Source organism: Erpetoichthys calabaricus, chromosome 3, assembly GCF_900747795.2.
Source record: "Erpetoichthys calabaricus chromosome 3, fErpCal1.3, whole genome shotgun sequence".
Lineage (NCBI taxonomy): Eukaryota > Metazoa > Chordata > Cladistia > Polypteriformes > Polypteridae > Erpetoichthys > Erpetoichthys calabaricus.
This window is the reverse complement of record NC_041396.2, coordinates 214,403,364-214,428,255: the sequence shown is the minus strand read 5'-3', so window position 1 is coordinate 214,428,255 and position 24,892 is coordinate 214,403,364. Positions and strand designations below refer to the sequence as shown.

The 24,892-nt window shown below is 39.3% G+C and overlaps 1 protein-coding gene across 1 annotated transcript in view; it reads left to right on the top strand.

The window, feature by feature from the left end:
• LOC114647550 (E3 ubiquitin-protein ligase TRIM9) overlaps window positions 1-24,892 on the top strand; it is an 84,901-nt gene that overhangs the window by 17,023 nt on the left and 42,986 nt on the right. The window contains exons 2-3 of the mRNA XM_028796173.2: window positions 10,145-10,240; window positions 12,403-12,525. Coding sequence (XP_028652006.1) covers window positions 10,145-10,240; window positions 12,403-12,525 — 219 coding nt within the window. The remainder of the gene's footprint in view (window positions 1-10,144; window positions 10,241-12,402; window positions 12,526-24,892) is intronic.

Below are 24,892 nucleotides of genomic sequence, written 5' to 3'. Positions count from 1 at the left end.
CTGGTCCCATTTGGCACACCAGCTCCTCAACATCCGACAGTAACAGACACTAGGCACAATTAAGCACCTTGAGCATGGGAAAGGCACTATATAAATAACATTTATTATTATTATTATTATTATTATTATTATTATTATTATTGGGTTAAGCAGGTTTGTGAATGTAACATTAAATGTGCAGCACTTATATACTCTTGTTTGACGAAAGCCTGTTATAACCTGAAAATTAATATTAAGCTATATTTCTTCATGGCAAGTCAAGTGGTGCTGCTGTCTCACAATTACAACAACTTGCCCCCCGATTTTGGCCTATTCGCTGTCCACTTGGTGATGGACATCAGCCATGTCGATGTGGGTTTTCTCCAACATTGAAAAAGTGTTATTATTATTATTATTATTATTATTATTAAGTACAACAACACCAACATTTATTTATAAGGGGAAAATGCTTTTCCTTCATTCCCCATACAGTGCCAAGCACAGTACAATAAGCACAGCATTTTCTTTTCTTCTTTCCCTCTGTCGCTCCTTCCGTTTCCACTTCTCCTTCTGTCAAACTTCGTCGTCCTCCTCCTCCTCCCAATTTGGCTCCCAGAATGAAGGCAGGCGGCGCCCTTTATTCTGCACTTGTGAGTGCTCCGGGTGGCTCGTTACCGAAGTGTGGAATCACTCCCAGGTGTGGTGAAAGCCCAAAGTAGGGTCTCTGCAGCTCCCCCTGGCAGCATCCTCGGAGCCTGAGAGAGCTGTGCCAAACTCCAACTCCCATGGAGCCCTAAGGGGAGAAGAAGTACTAATTAAAATTTTTGCTGCTCGAGTCTTTAGTTTGGTTTGACCTCTTTCTCTAACCTTGACTTCGATTCTTGTCTCTTGTTTAGAGTTGATCTCAATTTTTTTTTTTCATTTTGTGTTGGTTTCCCTTTAATGTGCATCTCCTGATTTTCTCAGTGAAATTTTACCTGCTCCCTCCTTGACAGGACACACTCATTCACGATATAAACTAGCTAACCTCTCACAAACATTTCCAAGAAAGTAAGCGAAAGCTGGTACATCTGTGAGTAATTCATACGGACAATGGGAGAACACACCAACTCTACACATACAGTGACCAGGCACAGTATTTGGTATTTTAGAAATAAACAAAATAGCAATGCTGAGTAGGCACACACTGTACTTTCAGCAGGTTCCTCAGCTCTCCTTTTAAGAATGAAACAAAGAAGTGGCTCTGCTACTGAAGTCACACAACTCACTGAAACTCATAAGCTCCACACGTCTCAGTTTACAGTAGCCACTGTATTTTATTCAATTCCAACTTCTAGTTAATGTTTTAGCTCTCATTCTTTTTCCACCTCCATGTGGGGTTGATGTGCTTGACAAACCTTCTCCATATAGCTCTGTCCTGCATCACCTCCCCAATCAGACCCTTTTCCTTCAGATCTTCTTTTACTTTATCCATCCACCTCTACTTTAGTCTCCCTCACTCCCTCTTCCTTTATACTTCCATTCCTATCACTCTTATGTCTATATATTATTGTCTCTCCTCATCTCACATAAATACCACTTCAACCTACTTTTCTGTACTTTCTTAGACTTCTCTCCCATTTTTGTTGTACTTCTGATTATCTCATTTTTTATTCTGTCCTTTTTTTGTAACTCCACTCCACACATCCATCTCAACATTCTCACTTCTGCCTGATCCAGCATATTCTCCTTCTCTCCCTTTACTGCCCACATCACACTGCCGTACATCACTGCTGGTCTTACCACTGTCTTAAAAGCCTTACCTTTAACCTTCACCTACTTCGATCGCTCAATACTCCTGATACCTTCTTACAACTGTTCCATCCACATTGCACTATGCAGGTTATCTCTGCATCTAATTCTCCATCTTGAGCTAACACTGATCCTAGATATTTGATCTTATCCATTCTTCTCAACAACTCTCCTTGTTCTAACTTCTGAGTATCATGGCTAAAACAGATGCTTGTCTATTTATAGGTAAACAGGAACCTTATGAGAGGCTCTAATAATTGTTATCAAAGAACAGAAAGTAAGTGCAGGTTAACGGATGCCTGGTATTATCCCAAATGATTTGTAGGTTTGTCCTTTTTAATTTCACAGCAAGCTACATGAATCTTGGTTTACATTATTCACTATAATTTAGTTCTACATCAAGTAAGTCTGTACTCTGTTTTGCTCACAATTAACACAATGGAAACTATAAAATGTGAATTGATCGATTAGCTTCCTTCAATATTTTGAACTGCACACAGTGTAGTCTTAAACAGACGTTTGATTCATTCTAATGTATCATCTGTCTACATTCTTACTGTCATATTACCAACATTTTGCCAGCTTGCTTGACAATGAAAAAAGGTATTAAATGATGGGAGATGCCAGCTTTAATTGCTAAGATTGTCCTAATTGGGTTAAGCAGGTTTGTGAATGTAACATTAAATGTGCAGCACTTATACTCTTGATTGACGAAAGCCTGTTATAACTTGAAAATTAATATTAAGCTATATTTCTTCATGGCAAGTCAAGTGGTGCTGCTGTCTCACAATTACAACAACTTGTCCCCCGATTTTGGCCTAGTCGCTGTCCACTTGGTGATGGACATCAGCCATGTCGATGTGGGTTTTCTCCAACATTGAAAAAGTGTTTTTATTAGGTTAGCTGGTGACTGATGAGTGGAGTTAGGGAAGTCAAATGCTTTTGCCCTGTGTCTTAAAATAGAAAAATGATTTGCAAAAAATGGACACAGACTATGGATTTGTGTGTCTGTTTATTCCTTTTGCAAACTGTTGAAGGTTTGTTACAACAAACCATGTAACAGCATTCTTTCATAGAATATTTATTATCTGTAAATGCTGTTTGTAAAGATGTAAAGTATCATATGATGGGCCCAAGCTTTAGCAGGTGGGGAAAAAAACTTTATTTTTAAGTAGCTGAAGGTGAAGGTTAATCTGTATCTGGCTTTTATATTCATAATCTGCACAAGATGTTTATTTATAGATTAAATCTGCCTCTCTATCTAGTCCTCCCTCTCCCCCTCTCTCTGTAGTATTAATATTGTTTGATTCAAAGATGGACAAAGATGACATGTTCTAATTGCTTTTTTCTTTTAGTTACTTCTTTTTCGACATGCTGTTGGAGTAAACTTTGCTGTATCTTTAGAGTAATAGTATGATAAACCACTCTGCCCAATAAAGTCTTAAAGCAGGTTTTTCTGAGTACGATTACAGCCCATGTTACAGGACAAAGGAGATGCTGGTGGACATTTTGGCTGAAGGCCAGGCTAGTGATCAAATTGCCAGTTTTCTTAATTACATTATTAACCATTTGGCCATCTTGTTTTGAGCAGATGGAACTCAAGGGGAGAGGGGGTGAATGGAGAGCATATGATTTATCATGTACTTGAATTCTTTCTGCTTCAGAGAGTTCTAAGTGGACGGCAGTGGGCGTGCGTCAAATGTGTGATATACAGGTCATTAATTATCGAAATTTGTGTGCTGATGAAATTGCGGGATAACGCATTCAGCCAGCTGTTGCCTGTCAATCGGAATATTTTGTTTATATGGTAGGAGAAAGAAAATGTAGAGCTGCCTTGCACCTGCTGCTAACTTGCCATCGATTTTTGCACTTTTTTAACTTGAACATGGAAACAGTATGGTATTTTTTCACTTTATTATCATATATATTTATAAAATGTGGTTTTGACAACATTGGCATTTACATTTTTTAGATTAATTTTACCTGCCTTTGTTTCATATGTCTAGAAGAATGTGGAGGTAAAAGATCAATCCAGATTTGTACTGGTATCCCTTATAATTGAAACAGTGTTAGTAATGGAGGTACAATTCATTAATATTTCAAGCCTGTGTATCCAGTTGCAGGGCATGGTGGCCAAAGCCTACAATGGCATTATGGATCACAAGGCAGAAAGCTCATACACGCACTCACATTCACTCAATTTAGTGTTTTCTGTTAACCTAATATGCACATCTTTGAGAAACCCAGAGTATCCATCACAGACACAGAGACAACTACACTCAGGCAGTGTCCAGTTTCATGGAGTCATGAAGGATCGACACTAACTAATAAACTGAGTGCCACCCTGGAGGTATTATTTATAATCAATATTGGCAGATTTTCTGATAGGAAGAATGTTAGATGCCTTACAACCCGATATTTTCATTATTTTTTGTCATCTTCTAGTCTCCACTTTTATTTTATCTGTTAAAGCTATGCATTTCTTGTTCATAGTGTACGGAGTAGGATAATCCATCAGATTCTCCTTTCCACCCTTCCTGACTCTGGCATCACAGGAGTTTGAGTCCTGCCTCTTGCGTATTGAATCAGGCAAGCAAGGATTGGTGCTATCATCCATCCATCCATTCATCCATTTTCCAACCCGCTGAATCCGAACACAGGGTCACGGGGGTCTGCTGGAGCCAATCCCAGCCAACACAGGGCACAAGGCAGGAACCAATCCAGGGCAGGGTGCCAACCCACCGCAGGACACACACAAACACACCAAGCACACACTAGGGCCAATTTAGAATCGCCAATCCACCTAACCTGCATGTCTTTGGACTGTGGGAGGAAACCGGAGCGCCCGGAGGAAACCCACGCAGACACGGGGAGAGCATGCAAACTCCACGCAGGGAGGACCCGGGAAGCGAACCCAGGTCCCCAGGTCTCCCAACTGCGAGGCAGCAGCGCTACCCACTGCACCACCGTGCCGCCCTGCTATCATCCAGTTTCATGGATATTTTTGTTCCCTCCAGAGGACCATATGGTATCAGCTAGAAGCTCTGCATGTCTTACTGATATTGCAATTTACATAAAAGAATGCTATCTCAAGCTCAACATAGAAAAGATGGAACTCCTTATTATCTCAGCTCACCTATCTATTCAACACTCCATCTCTGTTCAGCTCAGCTCACTAACACTAATACTGTCCAAGTCAGTATGCAGCCCTCATGCAGTGATTGATGACCAGCTGTCCTTCACTAACCATATTTCAGCTACTTTTCAGTCTTGCATATTCACAGTATACAACATTTGGAAGAGAGTATGTAGCACAACTCCTGGTCCAGGCTTTGGTCTTATCACATCTGCACTACTGCAACTCTCTGTTGACACGACTACTACCATGTGTTCCAAAGCTGCCTCAGATGATTCAAAATGTTTAGCCAGATGTGGTGGGCACATGTCAACTCCTCTACTCAGATCACTACATTGGCTTCCTGTAGTGGCACGTATTAAGTTCAAATCATTGATGCTTTCCTACAGTGTAGTCAATGGGTCAGCACCTATGTACATGGAGACACTGGTAAGGTCCATTCAGGTCTGCTGATGATGAATGGCGTCTGGTGATGGTACCACCACATGGCATCAAATCTCAATCCAAACTGTTTTCTGTGCAGGTCTTAGTTGGTGTAACAAGCTGCCCACCTCCATTTCAACTGCTGAATCCCTCAATATGTTTAAGAAGCATTTGAAGACTCGATGAAACTCTGTCTAATCGATAATAGTTTTGATAGGCTCTTGTAACTAAAAAATTTCAGCTTGCTTGTATTTTGTTCGAAGCTCTTCACTTGTGATGATCGATTTTCTAAACTTGCCCTGTAACACCTGTTCCCAAACAGTCCACCAGACTGATGTTTATATTCGATTATGTTGACCTCTTTTCTAAGTCACTTTGCATAAAACCATCTGTAATGCTAATAAATGTTAATGGAAATTGTTTAATGAAATATTTTTGTTGGCTGCCTTACTTTGGCGAGCACAGCGGAGAGCGGCAGTGGTTAACTTTGCTGTCTCATAGGTCCAGGAGACACTTTTTGAATCCTGCTAGGATTTTGAATTTTTTCACAGTGTATGTCTGTGGATTTCTCTAGGTACTTCCATATATTAGCGGGTTCCTGACTCTAAATTGGAGCTTATTGAGACAGTGAACTCATTGATACCGATAATAAGCTCAGGTGACACTGGAACAGATGAACAGATATAGAAAATGAATGGGTGATTGCTATATACAGTATGTTAGACTGGTATTTCGTCCAGTATCTGATGAATCTTGCATCCTGGTCCTGCTTGTGTACTGAAAATTATGCAAGCTTTGCTCCTCTGTTGTGATGAACCAAGCTGAATGTATTCTTACAGCAGCCATCCAGCTTTTCAGAGCCTTCACTAGTGCAAACATCTGGATGGAGGAGATGTCACAAGATCAGAAAATGAAGTAGTGTGAGCAGTAAGGGGTGCCACCGAGCCTACAAACCCCAACCAGTTGCAAAAATACAATAAACACAGCCAAACAATCACAATCTTGTCTCCTTCTCTCCTCCTGTGAGTTTCACCCGCTGCCTTGTGACTCTGACTCCCTGAGGTATGGCAGCTGGATCCAGGAGTCCTTCTGGTGGCACATTGTGGCTTCTTGGAAGTACCTCCAGGTCATACAGAAACCAGGGAGGACCTCCCCCGACAGCGCACTCCATCGTCACCCAAGGACCCCTACAGAGCTGTGCTTCTGGACTCCAATTCCCATGCAGCCCTGCAGGTGTCCAAACTGGGACTCCTTGCGAGGGACACTGCCACCTATTGATTTGGGGGTTGAACTGCTCCCTGCTTCTAGCTCTCACGAGTCCAACTTTACTTCCAACATCCCAGCCAGGAGGCAATTATAAGAGCAAAAAAATCCTCCTCAATCCTGGCCGGGATGCCTATCCATCCTTCTGGGCACTTACTGCAACCTGTGGCTGATGATATCACATACTATAACATCACTGTCAGCCAAATGGCTGACAATGGTGCCCATTAGAAGAAATGCTAAACAATATGGCAGCAAAATAAAAATAAAAAATATAAAGGTAAAAATCAATAAATAAAAAATAATAACAACTAGTAACAATTAATAGTCATAAAAAATGGTGTCCACAACAATAGGTCAGCACCAATAATGCCAAAGCTCTCCAGTCCCACATCATACTTGGACCCAGAACATTTAAAGAAGGTGAAGAATAGATAGTTGTGATACAGTAAGTAGTCATGAGAGCAAACCGATGCCCCCTTTATGTTAAGGTTAGCACTAGAATACAACTAAATGTGATGGCATGACCAGAAGAAGAGTCATTTTAACAAGCAAGTGCTCCTAACCAGATGACGTCTTAAAAACCAGATGACTTGTGTTTTGCATCAGGAGTGTTTGCAGATATAATATTCCTAGATGACATTTATACCTGAAGTGTACCTCCAGTGTTAGCATCGCGTACAGACAGAGATCTGATTTCCCTTTCCCTTTTTTTTTGTAGATAAACATTTACTTGTGCTGCATGAGGCTGCTGTTTCCAACCACCTTCAAATGTGGTTTGAGTGATCCAATCACAAGTGCATGTTCATCTCATTTTTAATGTGGTCAATGGCTATCTGTTGTAATTGGATCACCAAAAATGCAAGCGAACAACAGGAGCTTAGTGGTCCTGAGAGACAGGGTTCTCTTTTAATGCAGAGCTTGTGCTACATACAGTATTAGTGATCTGCTGCGTTAACAGTTTCCCTTAATAAATTACACTATTGATATTTTTGTTTGTCTGCTTTCTTGTTTGTACATTTAAGTCCCATCAGACAAAAAACGACTTTCACTACTCATGTTCTTTAATTGCTGATTTGCTGTTTCGGCTAACTGCATGTTATGGATGTGGAGAAAGGCATTTGAGTCATGTTTACATTATATACTGTTGAGTCCATGCTCAGCAGTAAACATAACACAACTTTAACACTGAAATTAGAATGTGAAATATAATAAATACATTACATATTCAATTTGGTGAAGGTCTCTATTCACACTACTCCTAAGCACAGGATAATGCAAGATCAGAAAACTGAATGAAGATTGTTACCCTTAAATATAATGATGTAATATAAGAATAATAATGAAAATTAGAAATATATATCACATATTTGAAAGGAAGGTTAGGTATTGAATACTCAGACCACAATAAAGTACAGATCATTTAGTGAATTTCATTGTTTCCAACAAAGGCAAATACTTTAAGAATTATAAAAGCAATCCAAGATCGATATTGCAAAGGCGGGCCAAGATTACAAAAACCAGAAATGTAAGGAGTAATTAACAGAAGACTTTATTTTAGAGTTACACTGCACTAAACTGACAAACTCTAGCTGAAAAAGAAAAGGAAGCTGTGATAAGCAAAACTGGGGCAAGAACACAAGCTGAAGCTGATGCCACCACAAACTGCAGTGATCCTGCAAAATAGTCCATTCAGGTGACTGAGGTTCCAATTATTGCTGCATCCCAGAGCAGTTTACAACAATTGAGCCCATCCTAGAAAAAAATAAGATGCGAATAAAAGTAAGACATCTCTATACAGTATATATAAAATCCCACGTCTGTCTGTCTGTCTGTTCACTTTTCACGAGAGAACTACTTAACGGAGTTAGGGTTTTTTTCTATAATTTGCTTGAACATTCCAGTTGATTTTGCAACTTCTCTCATTGTGCTATGTATCATAGTTCGCTTGCAGTACTGATTTATTTGCGTGAATCCGAGAGACTTGCAGTGGGCTGAGGGCAGGGGAGTGGGGCGCTCCTCACTCACGCGCCAGCTTTGGGGCATGTTACTTACTTGTGCTTAGCTAGCGAACGAGAGAACTACTTAACGGATTTAGATCGTGTATTTTTTCTATAATATGCTTGAACATTCCAGTTGATTTTGTGACTTCTCTCATTGCACTAAGAATCGTAGTTGGCTTGCAGGAGCGATATATTCGCGCTAATCCGAGACAGAGTCTATGGGCCAAGGGAAGGGGGATGCGTGACGTCAGGAGTAGGGAGCTGGGCAGGACCTTCCTCACTGTCCTTTTTCACTAATACGTGGGCGAAACTGTCTTAACACTAGAATAGTTTGTGACATCCCATGACCCTGAATTGGATTATGAATGAATTTATACTTTTTAGGTTCAATATGAAAAGATTACAGAACAGAATAATGAATAGGAACAGGAAGCATATGAATAATGAATGGAAAGACTAAGGCACTTACAGCAATTCTTTGTTTTTCAGCAGTTTCTAATGCTTAGCTCAGAAGTTTCTTACAGTGTGAATTTGTTGTCTGGTTTATATGGGTTCATCTTTACTCTGTTTATTAAGATTGTGAAAGATAGAGGCCCTGTCGACCCCTTGAACCCTCAGATGAGACGTCAGACACCAGATAAAAGTCCAATATGACTTTATTTTATAATAATAATGTGCACCAAGCACTCTACACTCCACTATACTCATATAAATCAATACAATAATACAATCAATAATTAATCCTCCACTCCCAGACGCGTTGCCACCCTTCCACCCAGCTCAGCTCAATGCTCTGGTGTTTCACTGTCCTTTTTATAGTCCTTGACCATGGAAGCGTTTTCACCCTCTCTGTCCATGTGACCTAGAACACTTCCGGGTCAGATAAAAAATTCTTCTTTTCTTCACCCAGGAAGCACATTGTTCCCTTTGTCCATGTGAATCTGAAGTACTTCCTGGGCGTAAGGCAAATAGTCTCTGTGCCTCCCTGCAGCGTCCTCTAGTGGGCCCCAAGGTATCCAACAGGGCTGAGAATAAAAACTACATTGTCCAGTATTCCCTGCTGGCATTCGGGGCACCTTCATGCTGAAGGAAGGGCTCCACTTGGTGGCCTGGGGGTGTTGGCCGGGATGACATGCCGGCCATATCCCACAGATGTAACTTTTAACAAGTCTTCAAAAATTTTATTTTGTGTAACAGTGTGGGCATCTGAGTGAGTTTGCCCTGTAAATGCCTGCTGCGCCAATGTAGTGTTCAATCCTGCCTTATGTGTGACAACGCAGGAATAGGAATTGGGCATTCATATTGTGCAAAAGATCTTTCTGTTTATAATAATAATTATTCAATTTTATATATTGTGTCCACTGAAGGCTGGTTTTAACTATTTCATATATTAAAATAATATCACTGGCCTAATGTTCTTAAATAAGATGATTTATAGAGGAACACACCTGTTCTTTGAAACCAAAAATGCAGAAACCAGCCCTACAGCACAATATTCTGCTTAACTTAATTCACAATTTCTCCAATTTTCTTTCTTTTTTTTTTACAGACGCAACTTTCCCAGGCCTTGAATGGCATATCTGATAAAGCAAAGGATGCAAAGGAGTTCTTAGTGCAGTTAAAAAATTTACTGCAACAGATTCAGGTAAAGTAAATAATGGTCTGTAAAGTGAGCAGTTCATTTTTAATGTTTCTTTGTGTCTTCAACAGCTGGGTGATATTTGATTTTTCCTATAATGATAAAACCTTAAATTATTATCATGAGAGCCAGATTTATTTATTTTTTTTTATTTTAGACCATTGCTAATCCTAAATGTGACATTTCTATACTAGAAATACTTGAGATGCTGAAAACATAAAAATTCACACATCTGCTCAAGCATAACACAAATGGGGCTTAGCCTTAAGGTATTTTGGTTCTCTAAAGATACTTGGCTCTTGTCTCTGATGCTTGGTGGAGCATCCAGCTACAGACTGGCACCCTCAGACCTCACGTGTGATGTGTTCTCAGTCAGAGCTCACTGTCAGAAGGAATGCAAGTGGACTTTCTGAACACACTACACCAGCCTTTACAACCTATGAAAACTAATACTTTGAAAATGCTCTCCTGTCCTGAATACTACAGTATTTCAGTACGGATGGGTGAAAATTGAGATTTCTAAAAACGCAGACTCCTTTGTTGCAGAGTTGACAGGTCCCTGAAAAATTTAGAGCCCAAGGACATCTTAAAAATAGTGAATTTGTCCAAAAAAAGAGTCCACTGCCTGAAGTAGATACAATGACACACTAGAAAGTGGAGGGCAGCGTCAGAACAAGAGGGCTACTTACATATCATCAAAGTCCCATTCCTCTCAGAAATATTTCAGAGTGATAGAATGGGTATATACTATCATACAATGGGGGGGGGGGGGTGGCTATCCTCTTAAGAGATTTTACAACAGTAAAGAACATATACAAGTGTGACTAGCAAGGGAAGGGGTGCTGGATGGATGAAAAACATAAAAACATGGTGCGATGGTAAGGGGTTGAAAAATAGCCCAAAATACCATGTTGTTTTTCAAAAAGTAGCCCAAGTCACTGAAACTCTTAAAAACTCTTTTTTTCCCGGACAGCAGTCAAAATATCCCAATTGGGCAAGAAAAATGCCGACCTGGCAACATTATCTGGTTGGTTCATACCTATAATGAGGCTCTTCCCTGATTGGATCCTACTCATTACACTCTTTTACTCTCTGATTGGTCACCCTTCACGGAAGAGAAACATATTTCTGCATAGCAGGGATAGAAGTGTTGCTTTCCATGGCCCTTGCTGTGTTGCTTACCCATAGGCATCCAAATTACATTTTGTGAGATCTTTAGAAATAGTCACTGTGCATGACAGAGCTGCCAGTTGTACAGATGATTAAACTGTGCTTGTGATAAATTTCTAACATGACAGAAATTCTTCTGATTATGCGACAGCCCCGTTGTAAAATCCATTTAGGCACTGCAATCACTCTCATACTAGATGTGAAATGACTGATGAAGCTGAACTTCAGGCCGACTCAGAAAAAAAGTCAGTGTCTGGCTTAAAATGTGCTAAAATACCACAGCATATGTCTATTTTAAAGACGTCTATGCTGCACACATGCCCAGTGTAGGCAGACGATTACATAATATGAGTTTTTGGTCATTTTAATGTGAGCAGAGATCTTTTTGTTACAATTTGAATGAAAATGTAGTAGTGTGAATGTAGCCTAGGAAGGGCAGCCCTCACCATTTAGTATAGAAAGTCTTAGAAGTGCAAGTTCTAAATCTTAAAAGTAATAACTATAAAATTAACTATGCGTCTGTTTTCTATTTATGTGGTTCCATATTTAATGCTGTTTTAAAATTTGACTGTTTATGGCTAACCTGCTTTTTATTACCCTGTATGCTGTTTCTTTTTCTCCGTCTCACAGATAATCAATTCAAAATTTGTAACATAATCATAGTAATATAAATGTGATTAATCAGTGTTATTATTGCCTATTGGAAATAACTCTCCTGATTAATTCAAAAAGTTATAAGGACTAGGAATTTGTTATGTTAAGGTAATGTTTTGTTTTAAACTATGATGTTCATACAACTCAACTTTATTGATAAAAGACGCCATAGTACTGGAGGAGTAATGATTAATAATAAACTTTAGCCAAATTGAAGAAATAAAGTCAATGTTTTATTTCATTAAAGATGTACAGACTTGACTAATTGTTTTTGTATACTGTCCTCAAGGTATTCCACACATCCTTTAATAAATGAATCAGTTAGTTTCTATGTATTTTTACAGGAAAATGGAGTAGAGTTTGAAGCCTGTCTTGTAGCACAATGTGATGCACTTATTGACGCCCTAAACCGGCAAAAAGCCAAGCTGCTCACAAAAGTGACAAAGGAACGGGAATATAAACTAAAGGTTAGTAGATTGGTATTTAAGCAGTTACATATATTGTTGTAAAGGCCAGAATTAAGCAAATGAAGCCCTGTGTGGTTTCAATAATGAACAAAACATTTGTGCAGTTTAAAAGACTTCCAATGCAGAAAATGACAGTTTTCTTGGGCAATAACTAGCAACCGTCTTTTTTATACAGAACCAGGTCTATAAGATAGTCTACTTTATTTTGATTTTTAATAAAAGAAGAGTAGATATTATCAGCTTGAACTATTTGTAATTTGTAAAGAAACATTACTTAAAAGAAAGCTTGAACTTCAGTTAAGTGTAATGAAATACTTCAGCAGTTAGTGCTACTAGCTCACCTGTCCACCATTCTGGATTCAAATCCTGGTCCCAGTCACTGTCTGTGTTTATTGTGCATGTTCGTCCATGTCTTTGTGGATTATTTTGTTAATTTTACTCACACACCTCAAAGAAATGCATGTCCTATTAACTGATGATTCTTCATTAGTTCTATGTGAGTGTAGGTTTGTGCATGGATGGACCATCCAACACTTTTTCCTGTCTTGTATTCAATGATTATATTAGAGATTAGACAGGAGTACCAGTGGACTATGATGTTTGCTGATGAAATTGTGATCTGTAGCGATAGTAGGGAGCAGGTTGAGGAGACCCTGGAGAGGTGGAGATATGCTCTAGAGAGGAGAGGAATGAAGGTCAGTAGGAACAAGACAGAATACATGTGTGTAAATGAGAGGAAGGTCAGTGGAATGGTGAGGATGCAGGGAGTAGAGTTGGAGAAGGTGAATGAGTTTAAATACTTGGGATCAACAGTACAGAGTAATCGGGATTGTGGAAGAGAGGTGAAAAAGAGAGTGCAGGCAGGGTGTAATGGGTGGAGAAGAGTGTCAGGAGTGATTTGTGACAGACGGGTATCAGCAAGAGTGAAAGGGAAGGTCTACAGGATGGTGGTGAGACCAGCTATGTTATATGGGTTGGAGACGGTGGCACTGACCAGAAAGCAGGAGACAGAGCTGGAGGTAGCAGAGTTAAAGATACTAAGATTTGCTTTGGGTGTGATAAGGATGGACAGGATTAGAAATGAGTACATTAGAGGGTCAGCTCAAGTTGGACGGTTGGGAGACAAAGTCAGAGAGGCGAGATTGCATTGGTTTGGACATGTACAGAGGAGAGATGCTGGGTATATTGGGAGAAGGATGCTAAGGATAGAGCTGCCCGGCAAGAGGAAGAGAGGAAGGCCTAAGAGAAGGTTTATGGATGTGGTAAGAGAGGACATGCAGGTGCTAGGTGTAACAGAGCAAGATGTGTGGCAACCCCTAACGGGAGCAGCCGAAAGAAGAAGAAGAAGAAGAAGTATTCAATGCTGTCACATGAGACTCGAGAATGTTAGGTTATGTAAATCCTGACAGAAGTGAAGCTAAAATGCTGCTATTTTTCAGTTCTCCACTACACTTGGTGTTCCTTTTGGAATCTCTCTATTCATTGCTAATGTATATTTGAAATGTCAGCACCTATGGTAATGTCTGATGTCATCTGGCTGGAGCTAGTTTTATAATTTATTCATTAAAGGTCATGTCTCGGTCACAGACTTCATTTACATAATCTTAGTGAGTTGTGAGAAGTTGTGTAATCTGACATCTCCAGCGACTCATTCCAAGCTTTCGATGACTCTTCTCAACGTAATGAAATTGTGGTGGCATGCTTGTGTGTGTGTGTGTGAGTTGACAACCATTGAGTTCCTTCCTGAAGAGCAATGCATATGATGCAGCTACAAGGAATAAGGAAAACTGGTGTTTTGGATATCGCAAACAGAAGAGAGGCATCTCTGTCTGTTATCTCATGTTGTACAATCTGTACCATGACAATATGGAAAAAAAATGGCAGAGATGGTGGCTGAATTGGCTGTACTTTTAAGCACTAGTACATCTCTGGCTGTGACGGGCAGTCCATTATTGGCTGTCAGAGAAAAGGGGCAATTGTGAGACTGTGCATGGAAACTTGTCAGGAAGTCACGTAATTCTAAGTGTATGATCTGATACTCTCATATGACAAGATTAGCAACTCATTCGTCAAGTTTGATTTCCCCTCCTTGCTGGAAGTCATGACATCAACTTCAGTTATAGCCTGAAGTAAGGAAGATTATTTCACGTTTCACACTGGTCAGGTTCTATGTGTTCTTAGCAAGTCCACAGTGTGTCTGTTTGGAATTCTCTCTAGCTACACCAGTCTTCCACTCACATCTCCTAAGACTTGCAGGTTAGGTTAGTTGATGGCTCTAATTTCGCCCCAGTTTGAGTGTGTGTATGTGAGTGGCCCCTGTAGTGCACTTTTGTCCTGTCCAGGTTTATTTCCTGCCTTATATCCAGTGCTGCTGAGTGGGCTTCAGAATGATTGACTTAAAACTTGAAATAGGCAAAGATCTTTGGAAGGTGCATTAACAAAATGATGTTCGGATTAAGGTGTTTACAGTCGCAAGCACAACTGACTACTTCTATTAATAAATTGACCTGCTTTAAATTAACTAAATGATGTGTTTATTTATCCATCAAGTACTTCAGTTCACAATCACGGTGTTACGTGACTTGCAAGATAGTAGCCCTTTCTGGATGGGTCATCATTCTTCCCAGGGCAACTAAAATTCATCTGTTTGTCCATTTCAAGGTTGCATAGAACTGGAGCTTCTCAGAGAAGCACTGAACACCAATACTCACTGAGTTTGTTGCTCCATTAAGACTGTGTACAGTAGAAGCTCCAAGACAGACAGATAAACACACTTGTGTGTCACAATCTGATCTGTGTTTTAACTTAATACAGACTTTCTGTATGTTTTATGGCAGGTATTATCATGTTCAGAGGTGCCCCACCTTCAGATACAAAATGCTGGCTGAAGCAGGGTTATCATCAGTCTTGTCTTGTCTTTTTATTGTGTAGATGGTTTTGTTTTAGTTAAAGCTAGGTTACATCAAGGATCATCATTAAGCCCATATCTTTTTACTCTAGTTATGCATGTTATTATTAGGAACATAATAGTTCAGGCCTGCAGTGGGTTGGCACCCTGCCCGGGATTGGTTCCCGCCTTGTGCCCTGTGTTGGCTGGGATTGGCTCCAGCAGACCCCCGTGACCCTGTGTTCGGATTCAGCGGGTTGGAAAATGGATGGATAATAGGTCAGGCCCCATGGTGCATGCTATTTACAAATGACATTGTGCAATGTGGCACCACTAAGAATAGTGGAGAAGAGCCATGGAAGATAGAGGCCGTAAAACTAATAGGAAAATATTTAAAGAACAAGAATACGATAGAGAAGTTAACCCCGAGAGAACAAGCCTTAAAAGGGTGGAAATGTTCAAATATCTAGATCAGCAATAAATGAGGATAGAGAGCTAGATCTAGAATTGCAATCAGGTTGGAAAAATTGAAAAAAGGCATAGGAATTGTTATGTGACCGAACAATGCACAAGTGAAGGATAAAATGTATAAAACAGCATTGTTGTATTGGTCAGAATCCTAGCCTAGGATTATCTTAACATCATCATAGGCCCCTGGGCAAAGTAGTGCACTGGGGCTCCTGTTTTGATAATAACACAAACATACATAGGCATCAGAAACATCGTGGGCCTCTATGCTCCTGGGGCCTCCAGCCAGTGCCCATTATGCCCATACATTAAGCTAAAAAGGTGCATGATAAGAAACTGGATGCTAAAGAGATGAGGATGCTGAGATGGAAGTGTGGGGTAACAACGCTTGATAAGATCAGGAATGAGAGAATCAGAGATACAAGTTGGGGAAGTCTCACAGGAGAATACAGGAAATAAGTTTACTGTGGTATGGTCATATCATGAAAAAAAAGTTCAAACATGTGGGGAGAAGAATCATGGATTTGAAGTTGCTGGGATGGAGGAGAAGAGGATAACCCAAGAGAAAGTGGGTGGACTGTGTGATGGGGAATCTAAGGGAGAAAGGGGTGTCGGGCAAGGAAGCATACAATAGACAAGAACAAAGGAGGCTGGTTTCCAAACAAAATCCCGTAAAGTGTACTAGCGCAAAGGAACTAATTTACAGTATGATGCCCTGAGCTTAGGGTATAGATGTGTTATAGGGACATAATCAGAGGCTCTTTTTTTAAGTATTTGTGTTTCTATGAATGCAGCTGATTTAAAATATTTGATCAGATGTTGGAGTATTGAACACATGGCTGGAAGTATCAGTCTACCTCGGGAGATGCTATTGCAGATTGTCCAATTTAGTTATGCCAAAATGGTGAGAAAAATTCAACTTTGGCACAGCTGAAAATCAGAGGGAATGGAGGCGGTAACACTTCTTGCTTTAAATTAAACTATTCATTTTTATAGTTCATTAGATGTACCACCCGCCTATGCAGACCTCCGCGTTATTGTTTGCAGTGTACCATGCAATGTATATTACTCTGTTATATGCCGTTTGGCATGGAATTTGTAAAAGCAGTGATGTGCCATCTGTTGGAAAGACAGAGACATAGCAACCATTTTGACACACAGACACTTGTCCTTTTATTAAGTGCATTGCCCTTATTGTAGTAGTGCACTTGTAACTTTTTAACCCAGTGGTATGCAATTATTTTGTAAGGACATGACAGATCTAATATTAATTCAGTTCAATTTTATTGTCCCAATAAGGAAATTTGTGTTGTCAGCAGGTTTTACAGAGAGACCATGACATTCACATTTAAAAACACTTCAGAAAGAACACTGCCATCAAACATAAACTTAGAACAAATGAATATAATATAGCAGTGAGCATAATGCTATGGTAAAACAGTAGATACAGTAAAACATAGACATAAAAGTTGACCCAACATTTAGATGTGACTGATAACTGGTGCAAATGCTAACTGTTCATCCTATGATTCGAGCCTGTGGATGTTTTTAAAATTGAACTCATGTTGAATTGTAATAGAGGCCAGAATGAAACATTATTTGAACAGTTAGTTTTGTAATTGGAACATTGAACCAGCAACCTGATGGCATCAACTGACATTGAGAATGTAGTGGTTGAGTCCCATCTGACAAAATTCACTCTGCTTTCCGTAATTCTTGATTATGAAATAGGCCTGTGTGATTGGATTGTTGAGACCTTGTAATTTTACCGTTCCATTTTATAATTTGATTCATTCCATTTTTATTGCTGATATTAAGCTTGATAGATTCAACTGAATTTTGATAAGCACGTCTTAACCATAGGTGTATTTATGAATATCTCCGTGCATTTCTATCCATCTTTCATATTGGTGCCCAAAGGAGTGTACCTTACAATACACAATAGGCATCCTTGTAAATACCCTCACCCTTTCAGTAGCCATCATCTTTGAATTCTTGGCAGCTAACCAAGTTATTACTTTCTTTTAAGGGACCTGCTGACTTCTGGCATGTTATGTTGAATTCTAATTTTGTCCAAGAAATATCTTATCATTTTCATAACGTTACTACTGTAGGAGATTCTTTTGTAAACACTTCTAAATGCTTTGTGCTGTTGGGAAAATGTAAATGTTCTGTCAAAGTAATATAAAGAATCAATATACAGTAGTATGCTTTTAGAAGGTGTGCACTTATGATATCAAAATGGAACAGAAAAAAACATGTTACCATTTCCAATAGAAAATAACTGAATAACGGGCGGTATGCACTAAATGCACAAAATAAAGTGTTCATCCCTGTGGAATTATTGATGCCAGTTGTTAATGTGCATTACAGCAGTAGCAGGACACATTTTAATACACTCTCAGATCACTTCAGTTAAAAGTCTGCCATTACCTTGATAGCAACTCTGGGGGAGAGTAGTGTCTGCGCCAAAATAGATCTGATTGTGAAGAGAGCAATATTAGGTCAGAAAAATCAACAAAGTAACGTGTGTGCTTCATTTTTTAGAATGCTCCGAGCCTTTCATTAAAAGCTGGATGTTAAATATTTTTTATTAGTTGTATCGGTAATGTGTGTGTGACTGAGAGAGACCGGCTGTCTAAAGGCTAACTTGGGAAAGCAGCTCAGATTTCCAGACTGCATTGCACAAAACCACACGGACAGTTTTGTGGTGTGCAAGAGCAAAAAAAGTTGTTTTTCTTGAGCCAACTTCACCCTGGAAAGATTGTGTGGAGGACACCAACAAGGGCCTGTTATGAAGTCTTTGATGTCTAAAATATGTTAGAAAGGTTAGAGTGCAAACTGCATACCCACTTGAGGGGGCTACAAAGAATTTGCAGACGGGTCTGTATGTTAGGGGCTTAGCCTGTTCAGTATTAGTGGTAGAAGTAGTATTGTTACATGTACAGGGAAATTCTTATTTGGATGTCCAACGAATGTGCAACATGACGTCACTCTCTGATGCCATGATAAACAATACTGTGTTGAAAGATAGAAATTTGTTTTATTCAATTGATTTCAAAACACAAACCAGCTTAGCTGATGTCCTCCTTACCCCACCTGGAGGAAATTCCACACAGACATCCAAGGAACTTGTTGACACATTACCTTGTATCTGTAGTTCTCACAGATACGTATAAGACAAGGACCATCAAAGTTATCCTAGAGGTTACAGAGAAGACTTCAAGATATTTTGTAGGTCAAAATAAATGATCCATGCATATCACAGGCAGCGGTAAACAATGAATTTCCATTGGGACAAGTGTTCTTGCATGATGGTCTTCATTTTGAGTTCTCATTGTCAATGGGTATGTACAAGAGAAACACCAACAAAGATGAAGATAACTATGAATCTAGGGAAGTGTTTAGCAGTATGCTCATGTTACTGTCACACAATGTATTGGTGTTTCTTATAATTTGTTTAACTCTTGCGGGGCTGAATATTTTTTTCCAAAAAATGCAATTTTCTAAAAAGCACACAAAGCTACAGTTTCACATGTAAATCAACATAAAATGTCTGTTGCTGTGTGCTGTGGCCACCAGTTTTCAGTCTCTTGTGGCTCGAGCCACTCACAGTCGGCATGACAGCTGGCAGGGTGGCTGCCAAGTTCTCTTTGAGCGGCAGTCAAGGTCACAGTGCAATGCAATCTGGTTTGTACCTCTTGTCATTGTAAGTGATGGTCCTGAACATTGCCATAGATGATTAGCTACATGAACGTGTTCAGCACCACGATCAGCTGGGGACCGATCAGCTGATGCGGATACCTCACTTTCATTTTTTATCTCGATCTCCAGATCACTTGCATCAAAATCGGAGTCCCAACAAGTCAGAGTCCGATTCAGTGATAATATGTAAAATGGTGTCCATGGAGTATTTTCGCTTCGATCTCTCGACAAATGTCAATACCATTTTTGCTGTTGTTTGCTCTTCACTACTCACATGAGCACGGGAAATCTCGGTCAGACCAACCAAGCTAATTTTCCTTCTACCAAAGACAGTCAAACTAAAATGTCAGTGGGTTTTGTCACCGTTTACAGTTGATTACCGCCCTTAACCCCTCCTGCTGACAAAAGTTGACATCTGCCCTAAAAGAATTAATTATCTGGCCTACAAAGATTTCTGTAAAATTCATAAATAGCTGTCTTCTTAGCCATAGCTTTTAAGGATTATTTTTCTTTTTAATTTACCCTTTTCTGTAGTGGAAACCTTGCAGGATGGTGTCTGTTGTTGAAAGCCATAAAGCACCAATTGATCTCACAAATTGCATGTCTGATGGTGTACCTTATTGAAACCGAATATTGTCCAAGGCTGGTGAGGATTATTGGACTAGGGCTAAGCTGGGTGAGCTGATGAGTCAAGGATTGGAGCAATAAACATGTTGGCGATACTTTTAGCACTATAATAATCTGGCTCATTGCTGTGGAGCTTTGGCTGGCATGATAGTCTAGAAAAGTGGAGTCTTCTAAATGTTATTGCTATGCTCCAGGTCTGCAGAATTACAGACAGACAGAAAAGTTTGCCTTTAATACACATCCTTTGTTCAGCTGGTTATTATATATCTGGGGTTATGTCAGAATGAAAGCCATTTTTGAAAAAGCTGAGGTCACATTGTAGGTACGGTTTTCCAGAAATCACGTGGGGAGGTTTAAGGCCAAGTGAAAGAGGATTCCATGAATGGCCTGTTTTGGCATTAAAACTAAGCACTGCATGAGAAAATGAGTACACCTCCTAAAAAGTGTGTTGTCTTATTGTATATGAAGGTACTGAAAAGTTACTCTCCTTTCACGTCTATCATTAGATTAAGTGATTTAAGGTAATAAATAATAATGAAAGATTATACTGTGCAATATTTCCTCATCTGAAATCAACCGAATGCAATCTCCTTGGAAAGAAAAAAAAGTGCACCCTGGCCTGGATGCGCTTTGGAAGTTAAAACATTATTCAAGTGTTTATTGTAACTGCTCCTCCACAAAGAAGTACTTCTGGGGTGTGATGTTTACAAGCTTTCTTCCTAGAATGCCCTGCTTCAAGGACCCTGGCAGCTTTTGGATCCAAAGTTGTTCTAAATACCACAATTCTGATATGGATTTACTCAAGTGTTTTGGATCATTGTCTGCTTTTATTGTTCCATTTTGTCTCCTTGTTTTTGACAAGATGGCTTAACCTCTTGTCCGGATGTTGTTTGGTATGTTGAAGAATCATTGACTCAGCAACCTTCTCAAGCCCTGAGGCAATAAAGCAGCCCCAAAAACATAAATTACCCACCGTCATGCTTTGTAGTTGGTTATGAGGTTCTGAAATCGCCTTTGTTTGTACATGGCCTGAATTTGGCAGGACGCCCTTGTCTTTGCAGATAATCTTCTTGTAGATAATCCTTATCATATGGTGGAATGATTGATTTTTAAACTCTTTGGAATTATCTTCATAACTAATTCCAGACACGTGCTTTTTGTTTCACATGGCATCTTAACTTTTAGTAAAATGCTTATTCTTATGATGAGTTAATTGCTTTCATATATGATGTGAATTGTATTGAACTGTCCCCATGCTTGAATAGCAAACAAAGAGGGCAAAGTGTAAAATGCCTTTAAAGAGTCACTAATGTCATACATACAAGTACAAATATAAAAAGGGGTTTTTATCATAAAGATATGATAATATGACATGGAAAGCACAGAGCATAAAAACATTTAGGACAATGCCTTACCAGTGACCTAAACTTCCAAACACCTCACCTATACATGAGGACATCCTTCCCTTAAAGATCTCAGCAACACTCCTTATTCACACCCTGCCTCTCCTCCTTCTCCTCCTCCTAATCCCACCAATTGAACCCCTGCCAATTATTCAACTCCCAATTTCAAGTTAACCAGCCTGTTGGGAGAGGACTGGCTTTACACCACTGGCCCTGGAGCCACTTCTGGAGTCACGTGTGCTGCATAGGAGCCTAACTGCACAGAGTGGCCACTTACAGGCCCAGTCTAATGTTTAAGGAGATGGGCTTCTCCCAAGATGCCTATCCTTTCCAGTAGGGACCCATAAATAATCTAAAGAACCTAGATATTACTGTCATCCCACCATCATTGTTTTCCTTGGATAAATATCCCTGGGGTCATGAAATTGCTGGACAGGAGTATTCTTGATAAGATGATACATTAATCTATTGCCGGAGATTGCTGTTTTCTCACCATTATGACCTAGTAGTGCCCGTAGTGCCGCCCTAACTTTTACCACTCTGGTCCTTACTTTTGGTTTTATGAACATACAGTATTTATGCACGTATACATATGTGTGAAACAAGCTAAGATCGAGTATTTATTCATATACATATCTATCTATCTATCTATCTATCTATCTATCTATCTATCTATCTATCTATCTATCTATCTATCTATCTATCTATCTATCTATCTATCTATCTATCTATCTATCTATCTATCTATACAGGAAAACCTTGATTATCTGTCACTCAATTGACCATCAGTCTCTCTTAAATGTCTGCACCAAAGAAAAAAACACTGTGCACGCCAGCGCCTAACTATTACTGTCCTACTACTGCCGTGCTGTACGCTGTGAGTTCTGCGCATTGAAACAGCTCTCTGTTTTGCCAGTGCGAACTGTACTTCTCAGCACCAAGTCTCATGCCGCATTTTGAAATCACAGAGTCAGCTATGTACCTTCAGTTTATATAGCGTTTTGTCATTTTTCTATTTTGTTATAATTTATCTACTATACATTGTTCTGTCCGATAAACGTTAAGTGTGTGGTGCTGGAATTGTCAAAAAAAATTGAAATTTATAAACATTTACAAAACAGTGAAAATGCTTCAAGTATTGCTTCAATTAACAGAGTAGAAAGAACAACAGTGAACGAAATAAAGCGTGATTCCGACAAAATTGTAAAACGTGTTAAAAATGGAAACCACTGACGGTAGTGTTATCCTGTATTAAAGTTAATGTATTAATGTTAATGTTCTTCTGTACTGTAATTTTCTTTTTAAATTCTATTATGTTTTGTTGATACATTATGACGTGCAGGCAGCTGGTGATGCGCTGTGGGGAAGCACAAAGGGTGAAATCAATGGCGGCAAGTGATTGGACTGGGGTGAGGGAAGCTTTTGTTCTGTAAGGGGCAGACACACCTATTAGAAGATGAGTGATAGGAGAAATTAGGAGAAAAAGGAGGGTGCGGCAGAAGGAAGTTTTGAGTCAGGAGACAATAAGCAGGAATGTTAGAGTGTTGTACCGCGTTAGCCATTATAGATGTAATTTAATGGTAAGTCAAGCAAAATGATACATTGCCTGAAGAAGGGGCCTAAGTTGTTTCGAAAACTTGCATATTGTAATCTTTTTAGTTAGCCAATAAAAGGTGTCATTTTGCTTGACTTCTTATTACAAAAGTGTTAGAGAAAGATAGAATGTGAGTGGAAGGAGATAAACTGATTGATAGGGGAAGCTTTCTTTTATTGTTTTGGAGATGTGCTCTGTAACCCAGATAATGGAGTACTGTATAAGACAGGGCACTGTTTGTTACGGTAGGAAGACTTCAAGTAAAACCCATAAAACTCAAGTACCTCTGAGTTGTGTTTGCTTATATCCTGGTCGTTACAATATAATGTGAATTAATTAATTTTGTTAATCCTATATTATATTTTGTTAACATAGTTTTGTTTTGTAAATAAATACAACTATTCGCTAAACTAATGTGCTGTATATCATTTTTAAGGTAGCTGTTCTGTTATCTGTCTTTTCTCTTATCCATCATGGCCTCGGTCCTGACCCCTGATGGATAATTGAGGTTTTACTGTATTCTCAATTCACCCACAGTATTTCTCCACTCCAGTTTCTGCATTATCTTCCAATTGCTGCAAAGATCTACAGGTAGTTCAGATCTCTTGTCTTGACCCACACGTTCTACCATGGCTCTGTTCCTCAATTCTTTCTGTCTCTACTTTCACCATACATCCACACAAGGGGTCTCCATTCTACTGTAGTCTGTCTGCTCTCTGCCCTCCTACTGCGAGACAATCAAACACCAGACAGGACTTCTCAGCTCTCGCTTTCAAACTGTTGACCATCAGAACTGCTCCTAGTGTACTGATGCTCAGGTGCCTTGCATCTCTTTGCAAAGCATCTTGGGGTGGCTTGGAATTTCAGCTCCTCAGCTCTGCTGCTTTGTTTCGCCTGAGTTCCAGTTTTTCATCCAGCCCTGAAACAGACTGTAGAACTGCAGTTATTACACTCCATTTTAAGTTTTCTTCTTTACTGTTTGCTAACTTTGTACTTTGAAATCACTCCAATGTGTTCTGCATGCTGTATAATAATGTTTTTGAAAGTTATATTGGATGTCTTGGAGTTATATTGGAAATATGATATCTTAGAGTTATCTTACAATAATGAAAATAGCAATAATAATATGTCTGTAGAGCAATTTAAAGCCCAGACAACATCAATATGTTTATTATTGATTGCTTTCACCTCTTGCCCCAACCCCCATATCTAAAGACTCTTTTTCCTACAGTAGTCTGATTTATCCTTGGAATTTTGTAGATGATTTACTTCTTGATATAATTAAAAAATCAATTCAACATACAGTTAGGTCCATAAAAATTTGGACAGAGACAACTTTTTTCTAATTTTGGTTCTGTACATTACCACAATGAATTTTAAATGAAACAACTCAGATGCAGTTGAAGTGCAGACTTTCAGCTTTAATTGAGTGGGGTGAACAAAACAATTGCATAAAAATGTGAGGCAACTAAAGCATTTTTTAACACAATCCTTTCATTTCAAGGGCTCAAAAGTAATTGGACAAATTAAATAACTGGAAATAAAAAGTTCATTTCTAATACTTGGTTAAAAACCCTTTGCTGGCAATGACAGCCTGAAGTCTTGAACTCATGGACATCACCAGATGCTGGGTTTCCTCCTTTTTAATGCTCTGCCAGGCCTTTACTGCAGCGGCTTTCAGTT